At 35.5% G+C, this 25,347-nt stretch overlaps 1 protein-coding gene across 1 annotated transcript in view; it reads left to right on the forward strand.

Annotated features, from left to right (window-relative positions):
• The window catches only part of COL11A1 (collagen type XI alpha 1 chain), a 173,878-nt gene that overhangs the window by 115,899 nt on the left and 32,632 nt on the right, over positions 1-25,347 (forward strand). Inside the window, exons 42-49 of the mRNA XM_067300830.1 lie at positions 10,041-10,148; positions 11,938-12,045; positions 13,095-13,148; positions 15,292-15,345; positions 16,093-16,200; positions 19,981-20,034; positions 21,063-21,116; positions 21,211-21,264. Of these exons, the coding sequence (XP_067156931.1) occupies positions 10,041-10,148; positions 11,938-12,045; positions 13,095-13,148; positions 15,292-15,345; positions 16,093-16,200; positions 19,981-20,034; positions 21,063-21,116; positions 21,211-21,264 (594 nt within the window). The remainder of the gene's footprint in view (positions 1-10,040; positions 10,149-11,937; positions 12,046-13,094; positions 13,149-15,291; positions 15,346-16,092; positions 16,201-19,980; positions 20,035-21,062; positions 21,117-21,210; positions 21,265-25,347) is intronic.

Raw genomic sequence — 25,347 nt, forward strand, 5'->3', positions numbered from 1 at the left:
AGTTCTACAAGGATGCACTGAGATTCAGAACATGGTACACTTATTTCCAAACATGAAGTGTGCAGATTTTGACAACCATCCAGTCAACTCAGCTCTCTCTTTCATTCAGTGCTATTGAAGTGGGGGAAAAAAGTAGCGCAGCTATTTCTGTTAGGCAGAAAAGTAATAGAGGAGCTGAAATTCTATGTATTTCAACAATAAAGCTCCCCATAGCCCTACATTCATATTGAGATTAGAATGCATTAAACAGGGGAAAGAAAGGTAATGGAAAAGTTCTTGCTTTTGGATTATTTCTATATGATTGGAAAAGATCTGCTGTAGCATACTTTTAAGCTTTAATTCTTGATTTCCTAATACTTGGTACTTGAATTCTTAAAATTAGTTCTTGAATTCTTAATACCTTTAAGCTTTTCTTCTTTAAATCAAAAACTTGCATTTTGGATGTAGAGTTCTTAATGCAATGCAGTACATGCACATTCTCAAAAGGCACTGAAATTAAGTAAAGCTCCTGAGCTTTCTGCCTCTTTTACCTTATTCCTGTTCTCTGCACTGACAGCTGTAATGTATAACCAGTAATACGTTCCACTTAAAAATACCATCAAAATGACTAAAAGAAAAAGAAATTAAATCCAATAAAATTCAAAACACAATTAGACAGCAAAAAACTTGTAACCTGACTATTTCCACACAGTTGCTACTTGTGAACTGGTATTTCCCTTACTTTATTAATTATTTGCAATATAAAATGTTTCTGATCTGTGTTTGGAATCTGATAAATAGATCTGCACAAACAGGGAAATATAATTCAGAACTCTACTGAGGTCAGTGTAACTCCACAGGGAGGTAATAGTCCATCTGCATGCATAATAATGTTCAATCTATTACGGCACCCTTGATTTTCTTGACATTAAAAATACATGCTATATGAAATACAAGAAGTATCCCAATAGACAAAAAAAAAAAAGCCCTCTGTTGAACTCTTTCCAGTAACACCACTCCCCCACACACCATTACTTATATACAATTTATATATCTTTACTTTTCTCACATAGCCATCATGTTTCTAGTTTCAGGCTTTCAAACATTCAGGTAACTGGGAATGAAGCAGAAGCTGGTAGGGTGGGTCAAAAGGAAGACCATCCCACTCTGTCCAGTGAAGCTGAACTGTTAGAAGAAAAGATAAATCAGAAACAAGAAAGCACAGACCAGAATAGTCTGTTCAATCTAAAGGTCATGTCTGTATTTTCTATTAAGAGAGGAGCTAAGGCTGGACTCAGCTTCCAAGCAGATGAGCTGAATCTTAGTGCAATGAACTGAAACTCTTCTGAGCCTGCAGAAACCATGCAGCGCAGGCATTCGTGACATGTTTACACACCCCACTTTCCCAGACAGGCCATTCACACCGTAGCCGTGCCACTACTGTCATATAGTTTCTTATAAATACACCTCACATAAGGCTGTCAGGCAAAAGCAAATACCCTGTTATGGTTGTCTGAATTATGTTATACACGTTTGAATTTAAATTAATATTTTCCATGTTTTTCTATTTTGTATAGGGTGTGTCTTCATTAGTGTTTTAGTTCAGAACATCAATGCCTTTTTGAGGTGAATGTCTCAACATCCCCAATTACCATGCTTTCATGGTTCATACCAGGAAGTGGTCTTGTAGCACATGAACTGTTTTCTTTTTATGTGAAACTAAACCAGAGATGAAATTCCAGGACTACCTCTAATACATTCCCACTAATGGGAGTTCAGTGTCAGACCACAGCTAGCATGAAGTATATTCCAGAAATACACATAATAAGGGTGTCAGGAGCACAGTACCAGCTGGTTCACTGTACAAGTCCATTCCTTTTGGGGTCACACTTCCTGATAATGTAGACAAAGAATTATTTAGGAAGCTCAGAATTTTTTTCATGTTTTTCTCAAATCTTTTTTTGAGAAATAGGTGTAATAGGAGCAGGTATTTTGGGCAGAGTGGAAAGAGACATTTTCTATTTCGTATAGAGTGTGTCTTCATTAGTGTTTTTTCTGCCAAGTATTCGTGGACTTCATTGTAGGATAATAGCCCTGCAAACAGGATATTTGAGGCACAAACAACACCAAGTTGACCTACAAGTTTTCCAGAAGTTCTCAGTAGGCTTTTTTTCTATTTCATCTTTAATTAGTAACTTCTTATCTTGGATGTGCTTTCCAGTGAAAAAGATGCATAGGTGCACCTAATACCAGGTTTCTGTACATCTGCAAAGACCACAATTAAACCACAATAGCTCACTCTTTTCACAGTAGTTCATAGCAGACCATGAGCATCAAATTGTCCCAAAATATTTTCCAGTCTATTTTTAGGCAACGGAGGGTACATGCAGTAATGAGAAGTGTAATTATAGTGGAGTCTGCATTTGGCATTTGTAATAATAAGAAGATTCATGCCACTGGATGATTTTCCTCCAATTGCCTGCCAATACCAATTGCTCCTAACTAGCACATGTACTCAATCATAAGCTTTATTTGGCTAGTGCCTACATCTGCAAGCATACCAAACAAATGGCTATTCCAAATATTGTGCATGCCAATTACTGTGCTTAGAGGGATTTGGACAAAAGAAAGAGATGCATGAATGTGCTCCAGAGCAAGGTCTTTTTCTTCTTTTTTTTTTTAACAGTTGTCTTTTATCTTTTATCTTTATCTTCTGTTTGTTTTCTTCCCTTCTCATACTACTGCATAGAATGCTGAATGCTGATGAGAGAAAGCTCCTTGGAATGTCAAGCAGTCACTTTTCATTAGCTCATTTATAGCTAGGATGCCCAAATAGGACTGTGAATAAGCCAGCTATAGACTACTCAGTTAGCAGCATTGCCAGAATTAGAGCTATCTTCCTCTGTCTGATAACATTATTTAGTCATGGGGATGTTCACTTGTTGAGCATTTTGTTAACCATCACTAAAAAGTATTTCTACTATTACATAATGCATACAAGGCCCCTAAATTACGTATCTCTTCACAGAAAGTGAGATAAAAACAAGGTCACTAATGAGCTTATAATCTGTGTAGGAGAAATACAAGGCAAGAACATAGTATTTCGATTCTGTAGAAAAGTTAAAAAAAACCCAACACACTAACAAAAAGAAGATTCAAAGATGTGAGTACCACAGATCACAGGTTAGTAGGGAGTTTAGTAGCAAAAGGGGATTATTTCATAGTGAAGGGGCAAAGTGACAAAAAAAGATAATAAGCATAGAGAGAGTAAAAGAGAGAAATTTAGGAAGAGAATGTAGAACTATGGTTCACACTTCTGAAGATCAGAAGAGACTATTATCATCTCATCTGTTCTACATAACTTTTCTATTTTTTTAGCCAAGGCATTGAAAAAATCAGTATAAGAAACTGAATGTCTTTAGTTACGACTTTCTCAGATTTCCTACAAAAATAACACAAGCAAGAATTTAGAAATTCAGCACATATATATACTGGCAGCAGCTCTGCTTCTGCTGCACCGACCCCTCTATCACATGATCATTCACAGCATTATTTTACAAGTTTTAAAAGTTAGGCAAAAGAAGAACAGACTTAAGGACCTGCCTAAAATGCTTTTCTGAGTTGTGATTATAATTTAATGTGTTCTTCTTTGATCTGAGTCTACACTGTCTTTCTCACAGAGAAATAAGAGGATTCTTGATAACAGCATCTGTACTTCCTGTTTATGACTCATGTGAAATTTAAGTGTGACAAATAAAAATGCATGCAAATATACATGTGAAAGGTTGGCTGAGTAAAAAGAGCTAGCAGAAATTATGGCCACTGTTAGTGTCTGCTGTCCGATGTAGGAAAGATCTGTGAGTTACTTGCATTTTTTTTCCCTCTATTCTTGCATCCTCCTGATGAGCTGACCTGAAATTGTTTAGCTTATGAGTTCTGACAGGATCAGAGACCATGGTGGTGTGGCTGCAGGCAAGTGATTTTTTTTTTGTTGAATTGACTGAAGTCTTAGGAAGTTAAAAAAAAAAAAAAAAAGAGCAGAAATAGGACTCAAACTCAGGCATCCACACAGACTTTCAAAAAAACACCTGGAAGAATAAAAATCATCTATGATTCCTGCACAAATACCATTTGAACAGTCTTGCAGAATTAGATCTTACTGAAATAATTTGCAAAAAGGTTTGGAGCAACCATTCAGCTTTCTGCACTTGCAGCAACCATTCAACACTCTATTCTGCCACAGTAATCTAGAGAGAAAAGCACCTTATTGTGGAAGTACCAGTTACGCCAGTGGGATCAATCCAGGAAAACCATGCCATGAATAGGAGTAAGAAACTGAGCCCTTACAGGCAAAAGCACCTTCAAATTTTAATATTCCAAGAGACAGCCAGACTCAATCTTGCTTAAACATGGGGGAAAAATGCCTATTCAGAGTCTCAGTCTATAATATGTATTACTTATCCATTCCATGATGTACCACTTCCAGTATATCAGTTGGAAGATTGAGATTACCAATAACTTTAAAGTGTTATAAAATATCTTATAGGTGTCAAGCTGAAAAGCTAGGGAAAGATATTATTACAACAAACAGGTCTTTAACAGTGCTCAATTGATGTGAAAGATCTAAATGATTTAGAAGGAGAGGACAGCTCTTTCTGCTTCTCAGTTTCCAGAAAGTCCATTCCCAAATCAATTTTTCACTTACAAATTCCTCCTGAATCTTATTTATCTTGCTTTAGAAGTGTTTTTAGTGAGGCATAGACTTTGCAAAATGGTTGAGATTTTTACGAGTATCCTGTTTTAATACTGGCAGCAAAAAGATTTAGAATGAGAAAGAGAAGAAAATTTAAGGCCATGTAAGTTACCTTTATTACTGCTCATCGTAATATTAGAAACAGCAGCACAGTAATCCCAATTTAAAGTTATTTACAAATTTAAGAAGTGGAATTAAAACATTAGTACTGTATCCAAGCACTCTGCATCTCTCATTCAGCTCCAGAAAAGCAAATAGGTCCCAGAAATTTGGGCGATAAGAGCCAATGATTTAGATCCCCAAAGGGTTAAGAAGTCTAGCTTTAGGCTCTTTGTATTAAAAAGAAATTGTACCTCCATATGCTGAGAGCATATATTTTCACTGTGAGAGAACAACAGAAAATGGAACATTCTGCCTGCATGCAGGGATTAGAAGGAAAGCTACTGTACTCCGTATAGAATTACAAACCATTACAGAGCAGCCTTTTCTGACCACCATGGCGTGTACCTGTTAGAGTAGTGTCCGAGCCCCCTTGCAGAATAGCAGGGCCATAGTCTCCATGTGGATACGCACTCTCAGGGCAGCTTCCCCCACTGCTCCGGGAGGAGCGGACATGCTGCGCCTCCTCAGGTCAATTTGCCTGTGGAAGGGTAATCTTCTATCAGCTCTCTTACTTAGTAATCAGCAAAGGTGGCACTGAGAAACCAAAATGAATTGCACACAAATGTACTATTTAGACCAGTTACATGAATGACAGCTGCAGGCTGTGTCATATAATTAACCCCGACAGTAGTCATAGAGGACTGTCACACAAAGAGAGTTGGATCATTGGGTCTCTTGTAAGGTGTTTTTGGTAATTAAATAGCAGATTAGAACTAGCTGTTCTTCATGCAGTGTCAAAAAAGATTGGATAGATGGAAGAAGGAGAGTGAATTTTTTTTGCCAATTTTATCAGTTAAAAGAAAGAAATTAGAGCATGATGGTTGTTCAGCAGCATCACTACAGAAGTTTCATAGTACGTCACAGTGTGAGACGGATGTTCCTCTTGCCTATTGATATTGAGAAGATTTAGAGGAGGATAATTCTGGTGAAGGATGATGTGTTTTTCTGGAAAGAAAACGGAAGTGGAGAGAAGACCTGAAGTGCTTGGAAGCTGCACACACAAAACAGGATCTGCTCAGAGTTTGACTGTAACCTTAAATGCAGCTGGGCCTAGCCCATTTTCTGAGGGTTACAGTATCTTTTAAATATTTATAAGAGGCCATATGACCCCTGCTTTTAAAACATATTTCTTCCAGTTGTTATTATCTGTATTTCATATTTTAAAATTTTCTTTCATATTGTCATCTTATTTAAAAAAGAAAGGAAAATTGAAACAGTTGCCCTCCACTAAGCAACGTGATGACTATATAGCATGATATTATAGATTTTTTCCTGACATGATTTATTAGTGACACAAATAGCATGCAGAGAATAGACATTTTTTAAATTATTCAATTATTTTTCATAGAACTATTTATGCTTCAGATTAAGTCCACTAAATTAAGTTTTTTCTTCTTATTTCTTATGGAAGCATCAGAAAAGATATATTAACCAATTAACCCAGTCTGTGCTTCATATTAATTTTGCCAATTTTTTCAAAGTTCTGAATTGTACCTATATTTAATGAAAGCATAAATAATAAAGTTTTCAACAAAGAATAGACTCTTTTCAAAAGACCTCTTCTATATTAAACTATATCAAAGTCTATATAATATAGAGTCTTCAAGTTTTATATCATTTAAATATCCCATGATTTAACTTGGAAGATTATTTGCTTCCGATAAAATAGAACCTATATTTTAAAATGGAAAAATAGTAGTAATTAACTTCTGCAGCTGAGCAAATGTTCAAATCCTGTGGTTATAGACTACAATAAAGGTAATTTTAGCTTTAGTGAAAAGAGATTTTAAACCAGCAAAATGCATAATCTCCACTATTTTTGGTTCATACGAGCCTGTTTTCTCTATTTCAACCTTAAGTGTGATTCTGTTAGGGAAACAGAGTCCTTCCCATTCGACTTGTAAGAGTAAGACTAGCCCATTGCAAGAATACAATGGAACAGAATACTCAGTTGTCTTTGTTCCCATGCTGCCCTATTTACTCTGAGAAGCACCACAAGGAAATAACAAAGATGTATGTCTTGAATCCTCAGGAGGAATCAAGACTTGCAAAGCTGAAATTCCTGTTGAAGTTCTCAGCCACTGTTGGTGCAAAATAACACAAAGAAGCTCCTTCATTTGCCAGTCCCTGCCTCTAGCCAGGACAGCATTGTGCATCTGCCTCCCTGCCCTTGCTGACCCTTGTGGGGAGATGGGAAGCAGCCAGGTTAGATTGCAGTTAACCTCTTTATCAGGATATAGGAGGTTTTTCTCCTGTGCTTCTGCTGCCATTATGAATCCATTGAACAAACGTGGAAGAATACTTGGCCAGAATCTGCCCACATGATCAAGGAGATATTAGAAATTCAAGTCTAAATGTTATGGCAAACTCTTTTGCTCCCTGTCATTTTGTTGCTACTATGCACCACCAGCCAGGTGTCCATTTTTTGCTAATGAATTATAGAGAACTTTTTGTCTATAGATAACTGTTTGGAATTTAACCCAGCTTGCCAAAAGGTTTTAAAATCACTACTGCACATTTTGGCTTTTGACCAAAGAATAAACAAATATGGATTGGCCAAAAGTTAACGTTTTGATTCTAAAATGCCATTTATTTGGGTAGAAGTTCTAATCTATACTGTTATGTATGCCCTTGTAGGTTTTTAGAAAGGCTTATTAGTATCAGAACACCTTGTTTCCTCTCCTTTTCTTCCTTCATTGCCAATTAAATGTATATGCCATCTGTACTCATAGAAAGAGCAGTAAATAAGACAGGAACAAATTAGTCCAACCTAAGTACCTCTATGTTTTTAGAGATTTTTAGATTTTTAGAGATTTAGATTTTTATGTACATAGTCATTCTCCATTTTGCTCAATTCAGCAGAAATCATACAGGCAGAGCTCAGTTTGTGAAAAGCTATGGAGCTTCGGTCTGTGGCACATTTACATATTTAAAAGAAACATTGGCTTCTTATGGAAAGGCCATAAACCCTGCACAACACCTACACTGCCACAAGAGGAAGAACCAATAGGGAAGGCAGAAACTAAGTTTTCACTAATGCATGCTTTGGTAGCCTCAGATACAAAAAAAATTCTTTAGACAACTAAAGGAATACAATAATAAGAACCATATCATTCATTCAGAAGTGAGGCATATCAGTATTACAGTAAAAATGCAACTTTGCTGTAAAAATATGTTTTGAAAAACACCATTTCAGTGTTTTTCCCACATACAGCACCTGTCTTTTCCCCTATTATGTCCATTATTAGCTCTTTGATGCTTTCTGTCATTATCTAAAAATATGGGCACCCAAGCCTCCTCTTTATCACACTTCGAAATGATAATTATGCTTCAATAGAGTTTTATATGGGTGGACTGAAATGCAGAAAACTACTGATCAGTGCAGCAATGTGCAGCATAATACCTGACCAAAAATTTTGGTTGTGGTGTGGGTTAGTTCTGTGTTTTCATATGGGGAATATTCTTTCATCAAAATAGTATGTTACTGTATTATGGAAACACAGAGGAAAGAAATGTCTTGAAAACAGGCTGAAGCACACTCCTATTATGAGGAATACTTATAAAGCATTAATAAAAATACAGGAAAGGGTATTTGCGAAAAGAGTAAATTCAGATTAGTATTGAATAAATAACGTTGAGTGTGAACTTCAGGTTACTTCTTTCAGACTTTGGCTTCACTTGTACACATGCTGAATCTACCAACTGGAATCTCATTGAATATGAACAGGCATCTTTTCTGTTGTCAAAAGATACTTATAAAAGTTACATGTAGATTGCTTCAGTATCTTCAGAAGCTGAGGCTTTAAAATAGGACAGTAAATTTGTGGTATAATCCACTTTCTAACATTTCAAGTATTGCAATGTTATAAAATCAATCCTTCACTTAAAGAAAATTTCCAGAATAAGACATGATTTTGAGGAGGGAATTAAAAAGCTTTTGAACTGAATCTGTATTTTTTTAAGAATAGTCAGGACTTTATCTTTTCCTTTAATTTTAATTTGCATTTAATTTGCATTTGCAAAGACTAAGGAAGGATTTGCTCTTCACAGTTTGGCTAATAGTTGTGAAACAAGTTTAATAGATGCCACTGTTATTAGATGTATTTAGAATTTCTTTTTAAAAAGAAAAAAAAATTCTTGCACCATAATGGAATGAAGTTATACCTAAAGAGATCTTTTTGAATCATAAGTGGCCATCAAAAGAGCAAATTATTAGAAAAAAAGAAAAGCAAAAATGTTTTGATTCTAAAGCAGGATTTTAGGGTGGTAAGTTCTAATGATGATCTTGACAGTCAGTCATGTTACTGACAGCTTGGCTTCAGTGAGTGGCTGATACAATTTTTTAAATGTCTCCTGTGTTAGTGACATTTTTCAGGACAATAAAACAGTTCTTAGCATTTGTTTTTAATGTTGCTCATGCCATTAGCAGTACAATTATCACTAGCACACCGGATATCATTTTTACTTTGATCTCTAACCTGATCATCACTGGTCCTGCTGTTGCTAGTACTGCACTCAGTACCACATTCTCCAGCTGTTAATCTCATTTTAGGAATATACCATGCCTTGGTCCAGTGTTGTGTTCAGAGTAATTTATCCCTGGAAATACTAATGCCAGGATATTTTCTGGAAGCTTTTCTCCGTCAACTTTTACGATGTTACAGGCAACATTGCAAATGTAGCAATACCTTGAATAAATACTTATCTCTGACATCAGTTTTCTTACCTATTTTATAAGTCTTTCTTAAAGGTGTGAAATCAAAGGGCCCTTGACTGGTAATAGATTAAATGAACCAGTAGGGTATTGTCTACTATTTAAACAGAGTCACAGCATGCTACAGAATGACTTCAAATGTTCTTGTGAGCACACTGAAACGTTAAGGAACACAGGAAGATTCTTTTGTGCTAACTAAACACCACTAAGAACTGTCTTAGAATTGCTTGCTTGTCTAAAATATTTTAAACTACAAATGAAGTTTGATCTGAAACAATTGAACAACACTAACAGAGGAAATTCAACTTTGAGTGTATCCTTCCATATAGAAGGATGAATGAAAAATTAAGAGTGTTGACCTGCGTGATGAAAAACACCAACGGTTATCAGGGCTACATCAGAATTCTCTTATAATTCTTCATTTCCTTCCAGGGTTCACCAGGGGAACGTGGAGCAGCAGGTACTGCTGGCCCAATTGGTCTACCTGGTCGTCCCGGACCTCAGGGTCCTCCAGGCCCTGCAGGGGAGAAGGGTGCTCCTGTAAGTAATCACAGAGTCACAAAAGACTGTCAAAGCACAGAAGTTACTACTCATTCCAGAATACTACTTCTTCCCACTCCAGTATTTGCCTTTTGAACATATCCCCAAAATACCTGCACTACTCCTTTTATAATTGCAATTAATTAAATAGTAAGACATTTATTGTCATATTCTCTAATACCCAAGAAGGACTGAATGCATTATCATCACAGCGGTGAGTGAATATAATCAAAAATATTTTGTCAAAGCAGTCTTTCGTTAAAATTTTATACCCAGCCACTCTGCATTACAGTACAAGCATGCTTGTCATCACATTCCATTATCACTGAGTATAATTTTCTGATGCATTCTCTTCCCTTAATGGTTTCTTTTCTGGAGAAATTTCTTTAATTTTTCTTTTTGTCTTTTTTTTAAGCTTTTGATGTATCATAATGCATCATAATAATCTCATCCTGCTTATTTTCTTTTTGGAATCTACTCATCAGATTTTCTTTGAATGAAAGGCAAGTTCAGTTCTGCAGACATTTGGGTAACATCATTCTTCTCAGTTTTCTTGAATTCAGCTTCTGGAACCTCAAAATATGTTTTCCTAAAATCAAATCATGATTTTGGACTCTACCCTTTAAACAGCCAGGAAAAGGAAAAGTCGTCATCAGCAAATGCAGGGTGAAAAACAAAACCAAAACATTTCCCAGTAGTTGTGGATAGCAGAGATTTTTGTCACTTGAATTCCCCACAAAAACAGCATCATGTTAAGATCAGGTTTCAGAAAGTTTGTGTCTTTAACCCCGGTGGTAACTTATATCCACTTATTTATTGTTCCAAGTTAGGACAAGATGCCTTTGATTTTTAAGATGGAATGAATTTAGCCGTATCACCCAGTTGTCACAGAGGCATGCCTCAGCTTTTATTTTCTTTTTACAGACTTGTATTACAGAGTATGGCCTCTATTTTTGTTATGTTTTCTGATGATTCTGAATATTAGCAAACCAATTGTCTAGAAGTTGTGTGAGATGGGAGTATAGTAAGGAGCTTAGGAATTAAACTTACTGCTGCATCTAGCTTCCACTTGAATAGAGACCATGGAGCTGTCAGGCAGCCAGAAGTGCTCTTATTTTCTGCTCTGGCCCAGGTACAGGCTAGAACAGATTTGAAACCAACCAGATATCAAGGAACTATCCACCAGCAAGAGTCCAATATAATGTACAACTGCATTCTTGCCTCTAGCATATCCATTTCTACACCCACTATGTTATTTCCTTTGGGGATTGCAGCCAAGATAGTTGATGAACTGACTTTGCAAATATGCATCCATGGGAGATTCTATCATGCCAGAAAGAATCTTCTTCCTGTTTTTTTTCCTCTTCTGTGCCCCTAAAGTATGTAAAAAAATTTTTGAAGGAAGCAAAATGGTTAACTGTTCTAGTACAAATATGAAAGATAATTACCATTCATTGAAATGGATTCTGTGAGAAATAAATAGTTGAAGACTGTGTCTAAATTCATCTCTCATGTTAACTCTTTTAGAGTCACCGGGGCATGAAGTTCACATATGATGACAATAAAATGTCAGGGCTATTTGTCAGGGGAATGCAGTTGATCTTTCTTGGTCTATAGTTTCAGTATAGGCTGAAATGCCTTTCTTTTTATATGATGAACTTTATCAGATGTGTGTGAACATCTCTGGGTGGTTTCAGACTACAGCTATGTAGTGTATTATCTGCACTGTACTATAATCTTCATTAGTCTCCTGTGATAATATTGATGACTTTCTTTTCTTCAAAATCAGGGTGAAAAAGGTCCTCAAGGTCCAGCTGGACGTGATGGAGTACAGGGTCCTGTAGGACTCCCTGGTCCTGCTGGTCCAAGTGGTTCTCCTGGAGAAGATGGTGACAAGGTGAATCCTTATAATTGGCATTAGTGCATCTCTGAGGCCTTGAGTACGGTTCTCTGGCAATAGCTATCCTCACAATAAATATGGCAACTAATCAACTCTTACCAAAAAAGAATACCCACCCACCCCTCCCAGAAAAAAAACTATTATATATCTGAGGGACGGATGCCACAGGAAGTCAGAATTTGTGTTCAAGAACTAGTAGACAAACATTTATATTGGCAAAAAAACAAGGATGAAAGTGTAGCAAAATAAATCAAGGAACATGATGTCAAATTTGATTTTTGCCTATTTTAGAAACTTGGCTTACTGAATGAGTAAGATGAGACATTCTTGATATGTATAACAATTTGGAACCACTGTTGCTAGGCTGAGGGTGTCATAATAAATCATTCACAGCAGAGACATCCTGTTGACTTTTGACAGAATTTAGAACACAGCAGCCTTCAGGATCATGTTGCATGTTCGTTTGATTCAGCACTGTTCTGTTAGTTAACATAGTGTGAAGGTAAAGACTTTGAGTCTTATGTTTATAATGAATTACTGTTGTTATGTTACCAACAGAGAGTATTTTCTGTGATTTAACATAATTTTCTTTTATTATTGTATAAAGAAAATAATTTTTTATGACATGGTTTCTTGGCAATTTGAATAATTTTGAAGTTTTGAAATATTGTACATAACAGTGAGAAGTAGTTGTTCAGTCATGTACAGTTAGATTAGTCTGTAAATCAGAGTACTTTCATTATTAGTTCATATTGAAGGTGACATGAGGAACACAATTTCCTTTATTTAAAGCTCAGTTGCACTATACTTCAAAGCCAGGTCTTGTTGTCCTTTGCAGTATAGCAGTCAATATGTGGATTAATATGTCATACGATTGGTCAATGCAGAATTGTCTCCTTCAGGCTTTCACACTTGAAGCTGCAGCTTAAAACAGACAGAACAATCATGTAAAAGGGAACACTTAAAGATATTGTGATATTGACTTCAGCTAGGTGTGAAGGAGACCATTCTAAATGAGAAGTTTAACTTTTAACTTTCAATTACAGGGTGAAATTGGTGAACCAGGTCAGAAAGGCAGTAAAGGTGACAAGGGAGAAAACGTGAGTAGCAATGTCCTTTGTCCAGTACATACTTCCTAAATAAAAAATGTTCGTGCATAAAGTATGCAAGTCACATTGCATACATCAATGAACAGAAACAAAGACACATGTGAAAAATGTTCTGCTGTTTACTTACTCTATAAGGATTTTTTTCAAAATAATGTTAATGTTAAAGTACATTCCTAAGCACTCTTCCTGTATAATTTTAATTCATCCATTTTACACTGGAACTGGAAGAGACGAAGAATAGACATACATTCTCTTACTGTGTCTAAGGTAACTTGACTGACTGGATTGTGTGATACCGAGCTTTAGCTTAATTTCCGTAATGTTAAGCTATATGAAAAATCAGTAAAGAAATCTACTACCATATAGTTTTAACTTTTTTTTTAATATTTAATTATTGGAGAGCAAACTTAACTAATTTCAACATTTCAGAACAGTGATGACCTCAGATGAAAAGGTTTCCACAAGTTTTCAACTATCATCACTATGCCCATCAGTGAACTTGCGATTAATCAGATTTTATCACTCACATACCACCTATCTGCAGCTTTGAAACCTCAACTGCTACCACAGCTGCCTTTGCCAATTGAAGATTCTCCCCTCTTGACCATTCTGATTGGTCTGTTTCCTTTTGCTCTCCAGAGCAATGGAAAAAGGAGTCTGACGACGTCTGAATGAGTGCTTGCAAATCAGTTGCAAAGAACCTTCAAGCAATACTTTAAAGTCTAAATGTGTGTTTGAGTGAGATTAGAAGATGCCTAGATCTTGTTCTGGGCCCTATTAAATGAACTAGTAGGTAGAAGCATGCTGTAGTGTAGGAGCAGTGGATTCAGATCTGATTTAAGTATCATGCATGCTAATTCCATTTTTCATGGTAACTCTCCCTGTCTCTAGGAGAGATGGGATTCTTCCTATGAATCCTTTAGTTTAGAGATATGTCACCACAGGCACTAAAAACTTTGCTTCTCCCATTGCCATCATATAAACCATAGTTCCATAGAGTGAAAGAATAAAAGATGGTCATTACAAAAGAGAAGAAATACATATCTTGAAATTTCAGACTCTCTGAAAAATAAGATGCCCTGAAATATGCATAGAACCCAAAGAAACAAACAGGCTACAAGAATTAAGAAGTCCCTGTTCCTAATCTCCTCATAAAGGAGAGAATAACCTAGCAAGCTCTTTGAATTCAAGCATACCTCTGTACTAATTAGAATTCCCAGCCTAGAAGGTACAGAAAATATCTTTCTCGTTTGAAATCCCAGACTAAAATGCAACTCTTTTAGGTGTAAGGCTTTATACTTTCTTATTTCCACCCCTTATCAGTCTACTCCCTCCAGCTGCTGCAAAATGCAGATTCAACCTAGGGCACCATTTTAACCCCTTCATAAAGCAGTACCCTGCATTCCCATAGTCCCAATGTTAGACATTCCATTACATCACATCTGCAGATCAGACTGCTAAAATATACACAGTATAACTTACAAAGTTATAATTCTGTAAGGGGCCTGGAAAAATTAAGAAGTTCCCACTTGAATACATTTATTTTTTGCCATTCTGTACAGAAGAGGTTTAGTATCAAGGAGACTTCCAGTGCTCAACAGTAACTCAGCATTCAGATGTTGCACTTTCTCATGATTTATGGAAGTCAAAATAACAAGCTTTGTATTATCACAAAAACCTTTTACAATTTCATGAAAACTGATTCAGGTAATAAGCATTCCATCTAAAGATAAATTGTTAGATTATGCTTTAAAGGTTGGCCTTTTTCTGCACAAATCTCATTAAAAAGTCTGATATTTTTAATTTTGAAAAAAATTGTTTTCATCTTGATTCATGTTTGCATGGGAATCTATTTTAAATATCCTGAAACATTACAAATATAAGTGCTTTCAATGAATGTCAGTTTAAAATTTATTATAGACATGCAAATCTGGGTCTTTGAGAGCTAAACAAATAATGCTTGGCTGTACTGAATGTAAAAGACTAGCAAATAATGCTACATATTCTCCGGAGAAGTGTAGAAATGCTTTATAGACCTCAATCATGCAAATATTTTTCTCTCTGTATTTGCTGTTCATCTCATTCCAGATGCCATAATCACTGACTTTTCTTCTTGGATGTTTGTTTGTTGCAGGGTCCTCCAGGTCCACCAGGTCTCCAGGGTCCTGTTGGTGCCCCGGGTATAGCTGTAAGTAGTCCAATACTTAATCAGAGCAAACCTCAATCTTGCCATAACCAGTCTGATACTTAGAAGTTCTTAGAACTGCATGGTTATTTGTGCTGCTTGCTGAGGAGTAGGTTTCAAATCACTGTTTACAGATGTATCATTGTGCCCTTATATTCAGTTGTTTATTGTAAACAAGCCTGCATAGTTGCTGTTATATTGCAGACTTACAGCAGGGCAGTAATTTGAAGGAATCATTGAAACTGAAATAGTGCAAGTAGTGAATGGGGCCAATCCTTTCAGCCAACTTGTTTGATTGTATGTATGACAGTCAGTAGGAAAATCAGCTTGGTACCAGAAGCATTTAAGAGAGAGTAGCTATTTTTAAATCCATCTGATAACCAGTTGGGGTTTTTTTAGAAAGCTTTGAGTTCTTCTATCATAAAGATTGATAAAACTGTGTACTTCTTGTATTTTACTGATATTTAGGTATTCAAGAGCTAGAATGTGTAAGCAGATGTGACAGTTAAGAGCTATTCAGGGAAAATTCTTGTGAGACATGCAATATTATTCGACCTACCTTAAACCAGGGCATATGCCTGTATTCTATTTGTATAACAGATTTCATTGAATGGAGCTGGTATGATGCATTTGAAAAGATATTAGGGCTAATTCTAAGCCTTCTTGCAGTTGTTTTCCAGTGATTTCAGTGGATTTTTTTCTGATTTTATGAGGCCTGTGATATTTCTGCTTTTCACTCTTTCCAAATAGGGCGGTGATGGGGAACCAGGCCCAAGAGGTCAGCAAGGGATGTTTGGGCAGAAAGGTGATGAAGGTCCTCGAGGTTTCCCTGGCCCTCCAGGCCCTATTGGTTTACAGGTAAGTTCCTTTATTATTTTGCTCTCCACCTATAAGAACTCTTATTTCTGTGTCTGAAACTGAAAAACAGAGTGTTGCCTACTATTACATACGTGATAGCATCAATTAATAATAGCTAAAAGATTCGATGTTCATAGATTTCATGCATGAATAACAGATTTAATGATGAAGAAGTTTGGTAGGATGCTCTGAACCTGAATTCCTGAACAGGCTTTAGAATCTCACTCAGTAATTCATTTATTCAGGCAAAACATTTGTGCTTGAACAAGAGCACATTCTTTTACTAGAGATACACATTTTAAAGAAAAGATTCAATCTAGAATACTATTTTACTTGGTCATTTGTAATATTTTCGCAGTAGTTTTTGGCAGCATACAGTATTTCTCAGTGATACTGTTACAGACACCACTTGTGTTCTGAAAGATTAGCAGAACTCTGTGATGCATATACATAGCTGCCCACATTAGCAAGTTCCTATGGTTTCATCTCTCTTCCTGTTCAAAATGTTATTTTATGAGTCCAAAGACACAAAGGAAATACATATTAAAATTTAGGCTTCTCACTGTTTCATCCAGAATTATAGTCAAAAAATCTTGCTTTTTAAAAATTTAATTTGCTTAAGTATAGCAAAACAAAGAACAAGATGTTTAGGACATTTGATTCTTTTTCATGTACTTAACATTAGCACACAGAGCAGTTTGAAACTATTTCTAATCCATATATTATGCTTCAGTATGAATCATATTTAGTTCCATTTCTAAAATTGGAAAACTGTAGCAATGGTGAGTGAATATACTAAACAGCATGTGTCCTTCCTGTCCACAGTGTGTCAAATGAATCAGCTGTTTCACTAAGCCACACCTTAATCTGAGTTTATCTTTTTTAAAATTCTATCACATATTGCAGTTCTATTGCATATTGCAGTTCACAAAACTTACAGTGAAGTTTATAAAATATTGCAAAATACCATGGAAGAACAGTTCACTACTGCACCTATACAAGCCTCTTATGTAGATTCACACAAAAGAAGTTATTGCACTTGAAAAAGAAAACTTCTTTATTTTCAGCAATAATAAATCAGGAAAAAAGTGATTCCCAAATTTTATTATGGTTTGTTTTGTTTTTCAGTATTTTAAAGAGAGTGAAATAAAATTATCCTTTTTATTTTTCCCAGATTTAGGATGCTGCTTTTATTTAAAATATTTTTTGAAGATTAATATATTCCACCTTCAACTTTTAAGTTTAATGGATACTAATCTACATAAATATAAAAATCTATTAGATTGAGACTTACATGAATGAATTATTTCAAATGAGGAGTTATATTTCTCTGATTCTTATTTCCATTTGAGTATGTTGGTCTATGGACTAAGATTCTGTATATGCTACTGGTATTGAAGTACCAGCGAGAAATCAAGAGCTTCTTTTATTCACTAACACAATTCTCATGGTAATAATGATCTATTTGGGAGTAACAACTTTATTTTTCTTAGTTCTAATATTCCATGGTAACTATATCCCACTTGTTTTGATTAAATTCTACTGATGGTACTTGGACATTAAGTAAAAATATTTGTATTCATAAAAATGAAAATAGGTAATTCTGAATATTTATTAACTTAATTGTGAATTTCTTTAATATTTGAAATATAATTTCAATAGTATTTTTAAAAAATACAGAAGTTGCTTACAAAAGAAAGACAAAGTCAAGACAATTTTTAAAACTATAGCTTATCTAAGTTATCTCATATGCAATTTATGGCAATTTTACTTAAACCTTGAAGTATAAAGTGATAAACACCTCGATTATCCCTTATTATCAAGAGGAACTGAAAAGACTCCCAAAATACCATGTCCAGTAATGCATGAAATACTGATTCAGTGAAATCAGTGGGAGATTTCAGTGTTAGAACTCGAGTTCACTGAGAGGCTTTGGAGACCCTTTCAAAGAAGGAAATATCAAGTAAATGTTTAATTGCCAAGTCCAAGTCTAGGATTCTGCCGTACTCACTGTTTGGTACAATTATCTACAAAATTGTTATTTAAAATTCCTCACAGTGAAAGGAAATGTTAAAGTCAATTCAAATTTTATTCATTGAAATATTACAAGGTTACAAAAAAGGGTGGAAAAAGTAAGAAAATGTGAATGTATACACATGAATACTAATCAGGACCTAGCACTGCTTTTAGATTCTTCAAGAGTATGTTGGAGGTAAATCAAAATTTCTCCATAAATAAATAAATAACAATCCCCCTTCTTCTGGGAAGGCATGTGTGGAAAATTGCCATCATCTTTAACATAACGTACTTGTTTAGAACTGTAAAGGGGAGAGTTTTCAAAAGCTGAACATATTGGTTCTTGAATACCACAAATAACATCAAATTTCCTTTCTGAAACAAGCTATCGGAAATTGCAGAAACTGGAATTCTAGAAGAAAAGTATTAGTAAAAGAATAAAATCAGTTTGCATTTCCTTATACATCAAACATTATTTTTAATGTATATTTCATTAGTCGTATTTTTCACAATGAAAAACAATCTTTTCAGACCTTGATAAATGTGTTATAATGACACTGAGTATGATATTGTTCAGGATTTGTAAACTATCTGCTGTGCAATTTTAGAATTACCTGAATCATTTTGTATTTATTTTTAAAAGTTAAGATATAGTTTAGCCAGAATAAAGTAATGTTAGACAGTAATAATGAGACATGGTTTATTTAAAATATTTTGAGAGGCATGATAGAAAATCAATTCTAATTAACACATAACATTGCTATAACAGACACTTTGGATCATTATACTGGAACTAAATATCTGATAATAAAGACTGGCATTTTCTTCAGAATTATCAAGTCTTCAATTCATTATCACTCTTTAGATAGTTTATACAATGTTTCTGAGTAGTTAAATATGAGTCCAGGTTGAAATAGATTTAATGTGTCTGAAAGCAATAAAAACACCTGCTGCTATAAATTGTATCATATGCCCATATGGAAAGAAATATGCACTGACATCACTGCTCAGCATGTACTCTAATCAATACATACAGTTTAGTGAAGATGTTACTATCAGTTATGGCTTCCATTTAATAGAATACAGTCTATTAACTTTTAACATAAACAAAGACTAAAATACAAAAACCACTGCATCATCAGATGAATGAAAGGTGGCTCTTTCATGCTGATTATCTAACAATAAATAGGCTGTCACAACAACCACAATGCACTGAAAAGTCAGTCAAGTTTCCACAACAGTAGACAGCAAGAACAAACATCATTTTTAGAAAAGATATGCCAGTGCAATGGCACTCAGCAGGATTCATTACTTCCCTTAGACTCCTTGCTAAAGTAGTTATATGGCTTCCAATACTGAGGTACCTTAGGTACCTTTGCATGCCACTTCACTGTGCTGCATTAATCATGGGGGTTTTTTTTACATACATCTGTATCATGGCATCAATTAAATATCCAAGCCTCCACTGGAATCATGACAATGTTTTTCAAGTCAGCCACTTCAGCCTGTCTGTGTCTGAACTTCTTTTTCAAAATGTTCTGCTTCAGCTGGTGTAAACATCCCAGGACTACATATATATTTGCTGTAATATAAAAAAACTCCTTCTAAAATTATTTTTTTCTTTTAATGCAAAAATGTTTTGTCTTTGTGTTTCCCCTCAAGTTTCACACACAGATGTGATTTATATTGTTTCACATTGATGTATATCTCATCACTCCAGATACTCTACTAATACAGTTTTCTTTTATCTTCCATGTTTTTTAGGGTCTGCCTGGCCCACCAGGTGAAAAGGGTGAAAATGGCGATGTGGGCCCAATGGTAAGACTTCCCTATCAGACACTCTAGGGGCCATAAATAATCATCCATGTATTATTATCTTTTCTCTGTAGCTTGCAATGTGATAAGGCACTCCTAAATCAAGCACCTGAATTTGGTGCCTGATTATGAAACTTTTTGTGTATTATCAGCTCTTTCTGGGATTTACTTTGCATCTATCTCCTCATCTCTAAAATGAAGATTCACGTAACCTAAGGACTTACTCTAAAGAGTAGGTAGGAAAGCAGATGTTATATCTATATGAGACAGGGCAACAGTGAGAATGTTCATGAAAGAAAGAGAAAAAGGAGACACCCCTGCATTGGAGAGAGTTTGGAGCTGCGTCCCTGAAATAGGAGCTTCAGGGCACTGTGCCATAGCATCAGGGAACCATAGCACTGATTCCGTGGGACTGTATTTGCAGGTCAACACTAAGACAAAGACAAAAGATGCTAAATAAATACTACTTGGCTATATTTACTCTGTTTCTGTGGGTGATCTTGAGACTATGTCCTCCACTGTATATACTGTTTATCTGTAATAAAATGCCTTCCGGGCCCTGAATGAAATGCAAGCTCTCTACAATTTATCAATACATACACAATATCTCCAGCACCCTATGCCAAGCCTGGCTGCTTTATTATTGCCCATCTGTAGACACAACATGCAGCTCTGTCACCTGGCTGTGACAGTAACATGGCTTATCACAGACAGATAAGATAATGCTAGGGTCTTTGGACAGTGGAAGGGGTATGCAGGTAACCTTCAGGGTAAATACAATGCAGGAAGCCTGTCCTCGAGAGTCCTAAGCATCAGATCATTCCCAGTTCAGGTACTGTATAACATAGCCTGAATCCCCAATCACGCTGTGATCTCATGTCTTGGGCAACAATCTGGCCCTACAGCTTGTGTACCACTGTGAAGATTAAATGTCCTCTACAGGTTGAGTATATTATTTCTCATTGACCAAAAAGCCCCATTGGACTTATTTTTTATGATTGTAAATATACTCTGTTTTCTCTCTGATACAGGGTCCACCTGGCCCTCCAGGTCCAAGAGGTCCCCAGGGTCCTAATGGAGCTGATGTAAGAATCAATCTATGTTTCAGTTATCACATTCCTTTTAAAATTCAGTAACAAGCATTATATTTGGGATAACTAACATCTTTCATCATTGTAGGGTCCTCAAGGCCCCCCAGGCTCAATTGGTTCTGTTGGAGGTGTTGGTGAAAAGGTGAGAATGCTGATAATATCCTCTGAAAAAGAGAAACCGTTGGAATAGGAATGTGAATATACATTTTGATTTTTCTTCTGGGCTATAGAGATACATTAGAGTTCCCAAATATCCTTCATTGACTTAATAATTGTTGACAGCCATCTAGTTATACTGCTAATAGCTGATTTACAATGGTTGGCCTTTTATTTCACTTTTTACATCAAAAAACATTTAACAATCAGAGTAAAGAGCCTTGGAGGAAAAGAGGAAGTTTTCATGTGAATTAGGTAAAGTTATGATGATTTCCTTAATTACATAATTTGATGTCTAGAATAACATTATTGGCTTCAACAGTATTTTTTCATTTTATGCTGGTGTGCCTCAGAATACCATTTAGCCTTCTATCTGGAACATTAGAAAATATGAGCTACTATCTAAAGTATCCATGGTAAACATATCTTTGGGGGGAAGTAGACCTGAAGCATCAATATGTATCCATTCCTCATACAAACAGACACAGTTCCAATAAATTCAAAAGTTTGAGGATAATTTGTGGTAGCTAAAAACTTGATCCAGAGTGAAGCTGTATGATATCTGTTCTTCAAAATTATTTTCATTGATATTTTTAGATCAATATTCCGAAAATGGGGGATGGGGGATGCGTGTAATTTCATACCTTACCAAAGAACATGTCATACGCTCTCTTTCTTAAAGGAAAGATTTTGTATGCAATAGCCTTTATTTAATGGCTTTTTTGTGATTCATTTGAATCACCGGCATAGACTATTTAAAAATGCTGAGCAAACACAAAATTCAAAAGCCAGCCCCTTGAAATTCCTACTTATGTATTTATTTTAAAAAATTAGATGACTTCAGCCATATTATAGGTGTAAATCTTAAGGCATTTTGCTGTAAAGTTATGGATTTAGTAAGATTTTTCTTTAAATTTGGGACAGGCAATTTGAAAAAAGATAGTGGAATGAGCATAAGGTAAAGGAAACAGAATAGAAATATATTCCAGGTTACTGTATATATAACTTGTTGAGAAACTACATAGATTGCTCTTGAGTCTTTAAATATTTGCCACAGAATATCATATGCATTCAGTAAGACACTGGTGTCAATGAATCCTAGGAAGGACAGCACATATTGTTGATAGTTTTTCAGAAAATGAAGCAAGTTTTCCCTAGTCCCTTTTTCTTCCTGTCCCACCAGATAATTAAATGCACAGGTACCTTTTCCCTCATCTTCGTCATTCACCATCACTGAACTTCAGCACTTCTGAAGTTGTACTTAACTTCTGCTGCCTTTCATTTCTCTACATACTCTATTTGATACAGTGTACAGCTATTGCACCTCTAGGTACAAATCCATCAGAGCTATGCATTTACAAATACTAACTTGAATACCAGGTCAATCAAAACCATTTGTATTTGCCATGATGCTCTTCTTAATCACTCTCCAGAAGCATGTGACTGCTTAACAGAGCCATAGATATTTTTTCTTTTCAAAAGATAAGGAAGCTGCCATTGTTTTCCCTGATCATTTGTAAGAATAATAATAAAAAATCACAAAAATCTGCAATTCATCCTACAGTATCTTGCAAGCTTCTCATTCCTCTGTGGTAACAAAAGATCTTTCTTATGATACTCTTCAATATAGTTTTGACATAAAATTTAGGTTATGCGTCTCTCTGGGTTTTTTTTCATTAAAATGATTTTTCTTCAAATGGCCCCTCACTTATATTAGGGTCATGTCAAAAGGAATCACCAACTCCTTATCAGTATTACAAAACTATTGTTTTAATAGAATCTTCAGATGCTTCATGATTTTTTCTACATGCCCATCAAATAAATCACTTAGCAGTGCTCTAGGATGCAGTGAAGAGGGTACTAGAATGATATGACATAAAAATAGTGATGATGGCTTGATGGAAAAATGTCTTACTTTGTCCCTTCTTTGTCTTCTGAGATCAGAGTGTACTGATCCCAGGCAAATGAAAATACTGATTTTATACAGTAGATTTTTCATGCTGGTGCTGTCATATCTGAAGCTGACAGTGCTTCATTGCATCTTCTGTTTCAGTTATGTACACTGAGCATCAACCCATCTCTTGGTAACAGGGGCTTTCTTTCGTCTTCAATCTATTTTACTAGTAATTGCTAAAAATATACAAAGCAGTATGCCCTTGTGCTTGATTGCATTATTTTTTAACAAGGATATTCCCTTTAAACTGCCAAGCCTGTGACATTGTTCCCCCAGGCTATCTTAAAAGGGAGTTTGACCTCATAAAGAGCTGCAGGGTATAGTTTTCTCTCTGGGAAAAGTACCAAAAACACATTTGTATGCATGAGCTGGTAAAGATGGCAAAAAATCATTGGAAAAAGAGAGTCTGTTTGTCAGTGGAAAACAGAAAAAAATGGGCACTGTGGGGAAAAAAAAAATTTCTTTTGACCCCTAGGAAACAGAGAAAAAATACTTATACTGAGAACACTACAGTCCAGGGTTGCACCATTGCAGCTTTAAAAAAATGCTTAGATAAAACTATGCCCCATTGAAGTCTGTAGGAATTTTGCCATTGGTTTCAATCAACTCTTTCATTTTCATTGTTTCATGATCAAATTCTATTCCAGTCATTTTGTAAAAACATTGACTTCTGTTGCACTCCCTGCTCTTCAGTTTCTTCCTGTGGCTCTTCTGTGTGATTTAGAGTCCCCAGTTGTGACAGTCAGCCCACCAAATTTAATTCAAGAACATGAAATTCAGACTGTGCATCACTGGTTGTCATTTTTATTTTCTCTTGCTTATTTCCCATATTCTCTGCATTCATATAGAGATGCTTCCAAGCATATAATTTTACAGGTTTTTATTCTAATTACTTTCCTCCTCCTTCTCAAGTTTTAATACATTCCAAGGTTTTTCTTAGTTAGGACACCTTCCTTCTTAATTTCAGTTCCATTTAATGAGTTCTGCAAGCTTAGAAATAAAAAAGAGTTGTTTTGTCAGGAGGAGTTTGGTTTTGTGATTCATTCACATTCACATGGTGTTCCTGAAATGGGAGGACAGTTCACACTTTTAAACAAAACATGCCTTTTCCCTTTTCTCTTCTTCCCATATTTTTCCCCAATGTTTTTCTTATTATGTCAGCATGCTTTGGCTTCTGGATCACCTTCAAGGAGGACACATCATGCTATAGATTATACAATGCAGTGTTGATTGTAGAGTGCGGAAAAATATTTTGGCATCTTCCCTGTCACTGTTGTGGAGTGAAATACATTGTTCACTTTCATATTTGTATGGTTGAACTACAAGGAGATACTTTGTCATTAATACCAGGGTTTCAAGGTCCCCTTATCTATCTGGCAAACTAAACAATTTTTGTCACATTTAGTGCCATGTATTTTTAACTAGCTTGTTGTTTCCTCCGCTGTACACATAAAGGCCTAAATGATCAAAGACATCTGCAGTACAAATGTGCATGTAGCCTTGCATTATTAATGCCTGTAGCCTCTGTGGAATAGTCCAGAAGTCTGGAGACTTACGCTCAACCAGAACCACTTAAAACCAGCTTCCACTCGGAGACTATTCTCTTTGTTCTGCTTATGATTGAGAAAAAGAGCAAGACCAAAATGTACCAAGACATATTGATCTCTACCTTGATGTCAAAGACCTAACATGCAGATATTTAATCTAAATACACAGTAAATTGCTCACAACTTCTGGAAACTAGGCCTTAGATGTTTACCTCAATCAAATGTAAAACTACTATTCAAAAAAAATGTATACATGTAGATTGCTTTTTCTATTTGATTTCACCATAAAGTTGTAGAGTATGAATTTACCACATGGAAAGAAAACAAAACAAGTAACTGAAACCTCAAGTTTGTCTTCCACAAATCCTACTAAATATAAACTCAGTTTTCTAAATTATGGCTAATCTGTGATAAGTGCAATGAGTGATGCAAAATGAATATCTACAGAAGCTAAGAACTCTTTTTATAGCCTCTCAGAGTTTAAATCTGTTTTACTATAAGAAAAAGTTTGATATTAGAAAACCACTACACTAATCTAGATTTATAGTCCTTCCCATTATATTATTCT

The sequence above is a fragment of the Apteryx mantelli genome, chromosome 8 (genome assembly GCF_036417845.1).
Source record: "Apteryx mantelli isolate bAptMan1 chromosome 8, bAptMan1.hap1, whole genome shotgun sequence".
NCBI classification, from domain to species: Eukaryota; Metazoa; Chordata; class Aves; order Apterygiformes; family Apterygidae; genus Apteryx; species Apteryx mantelli.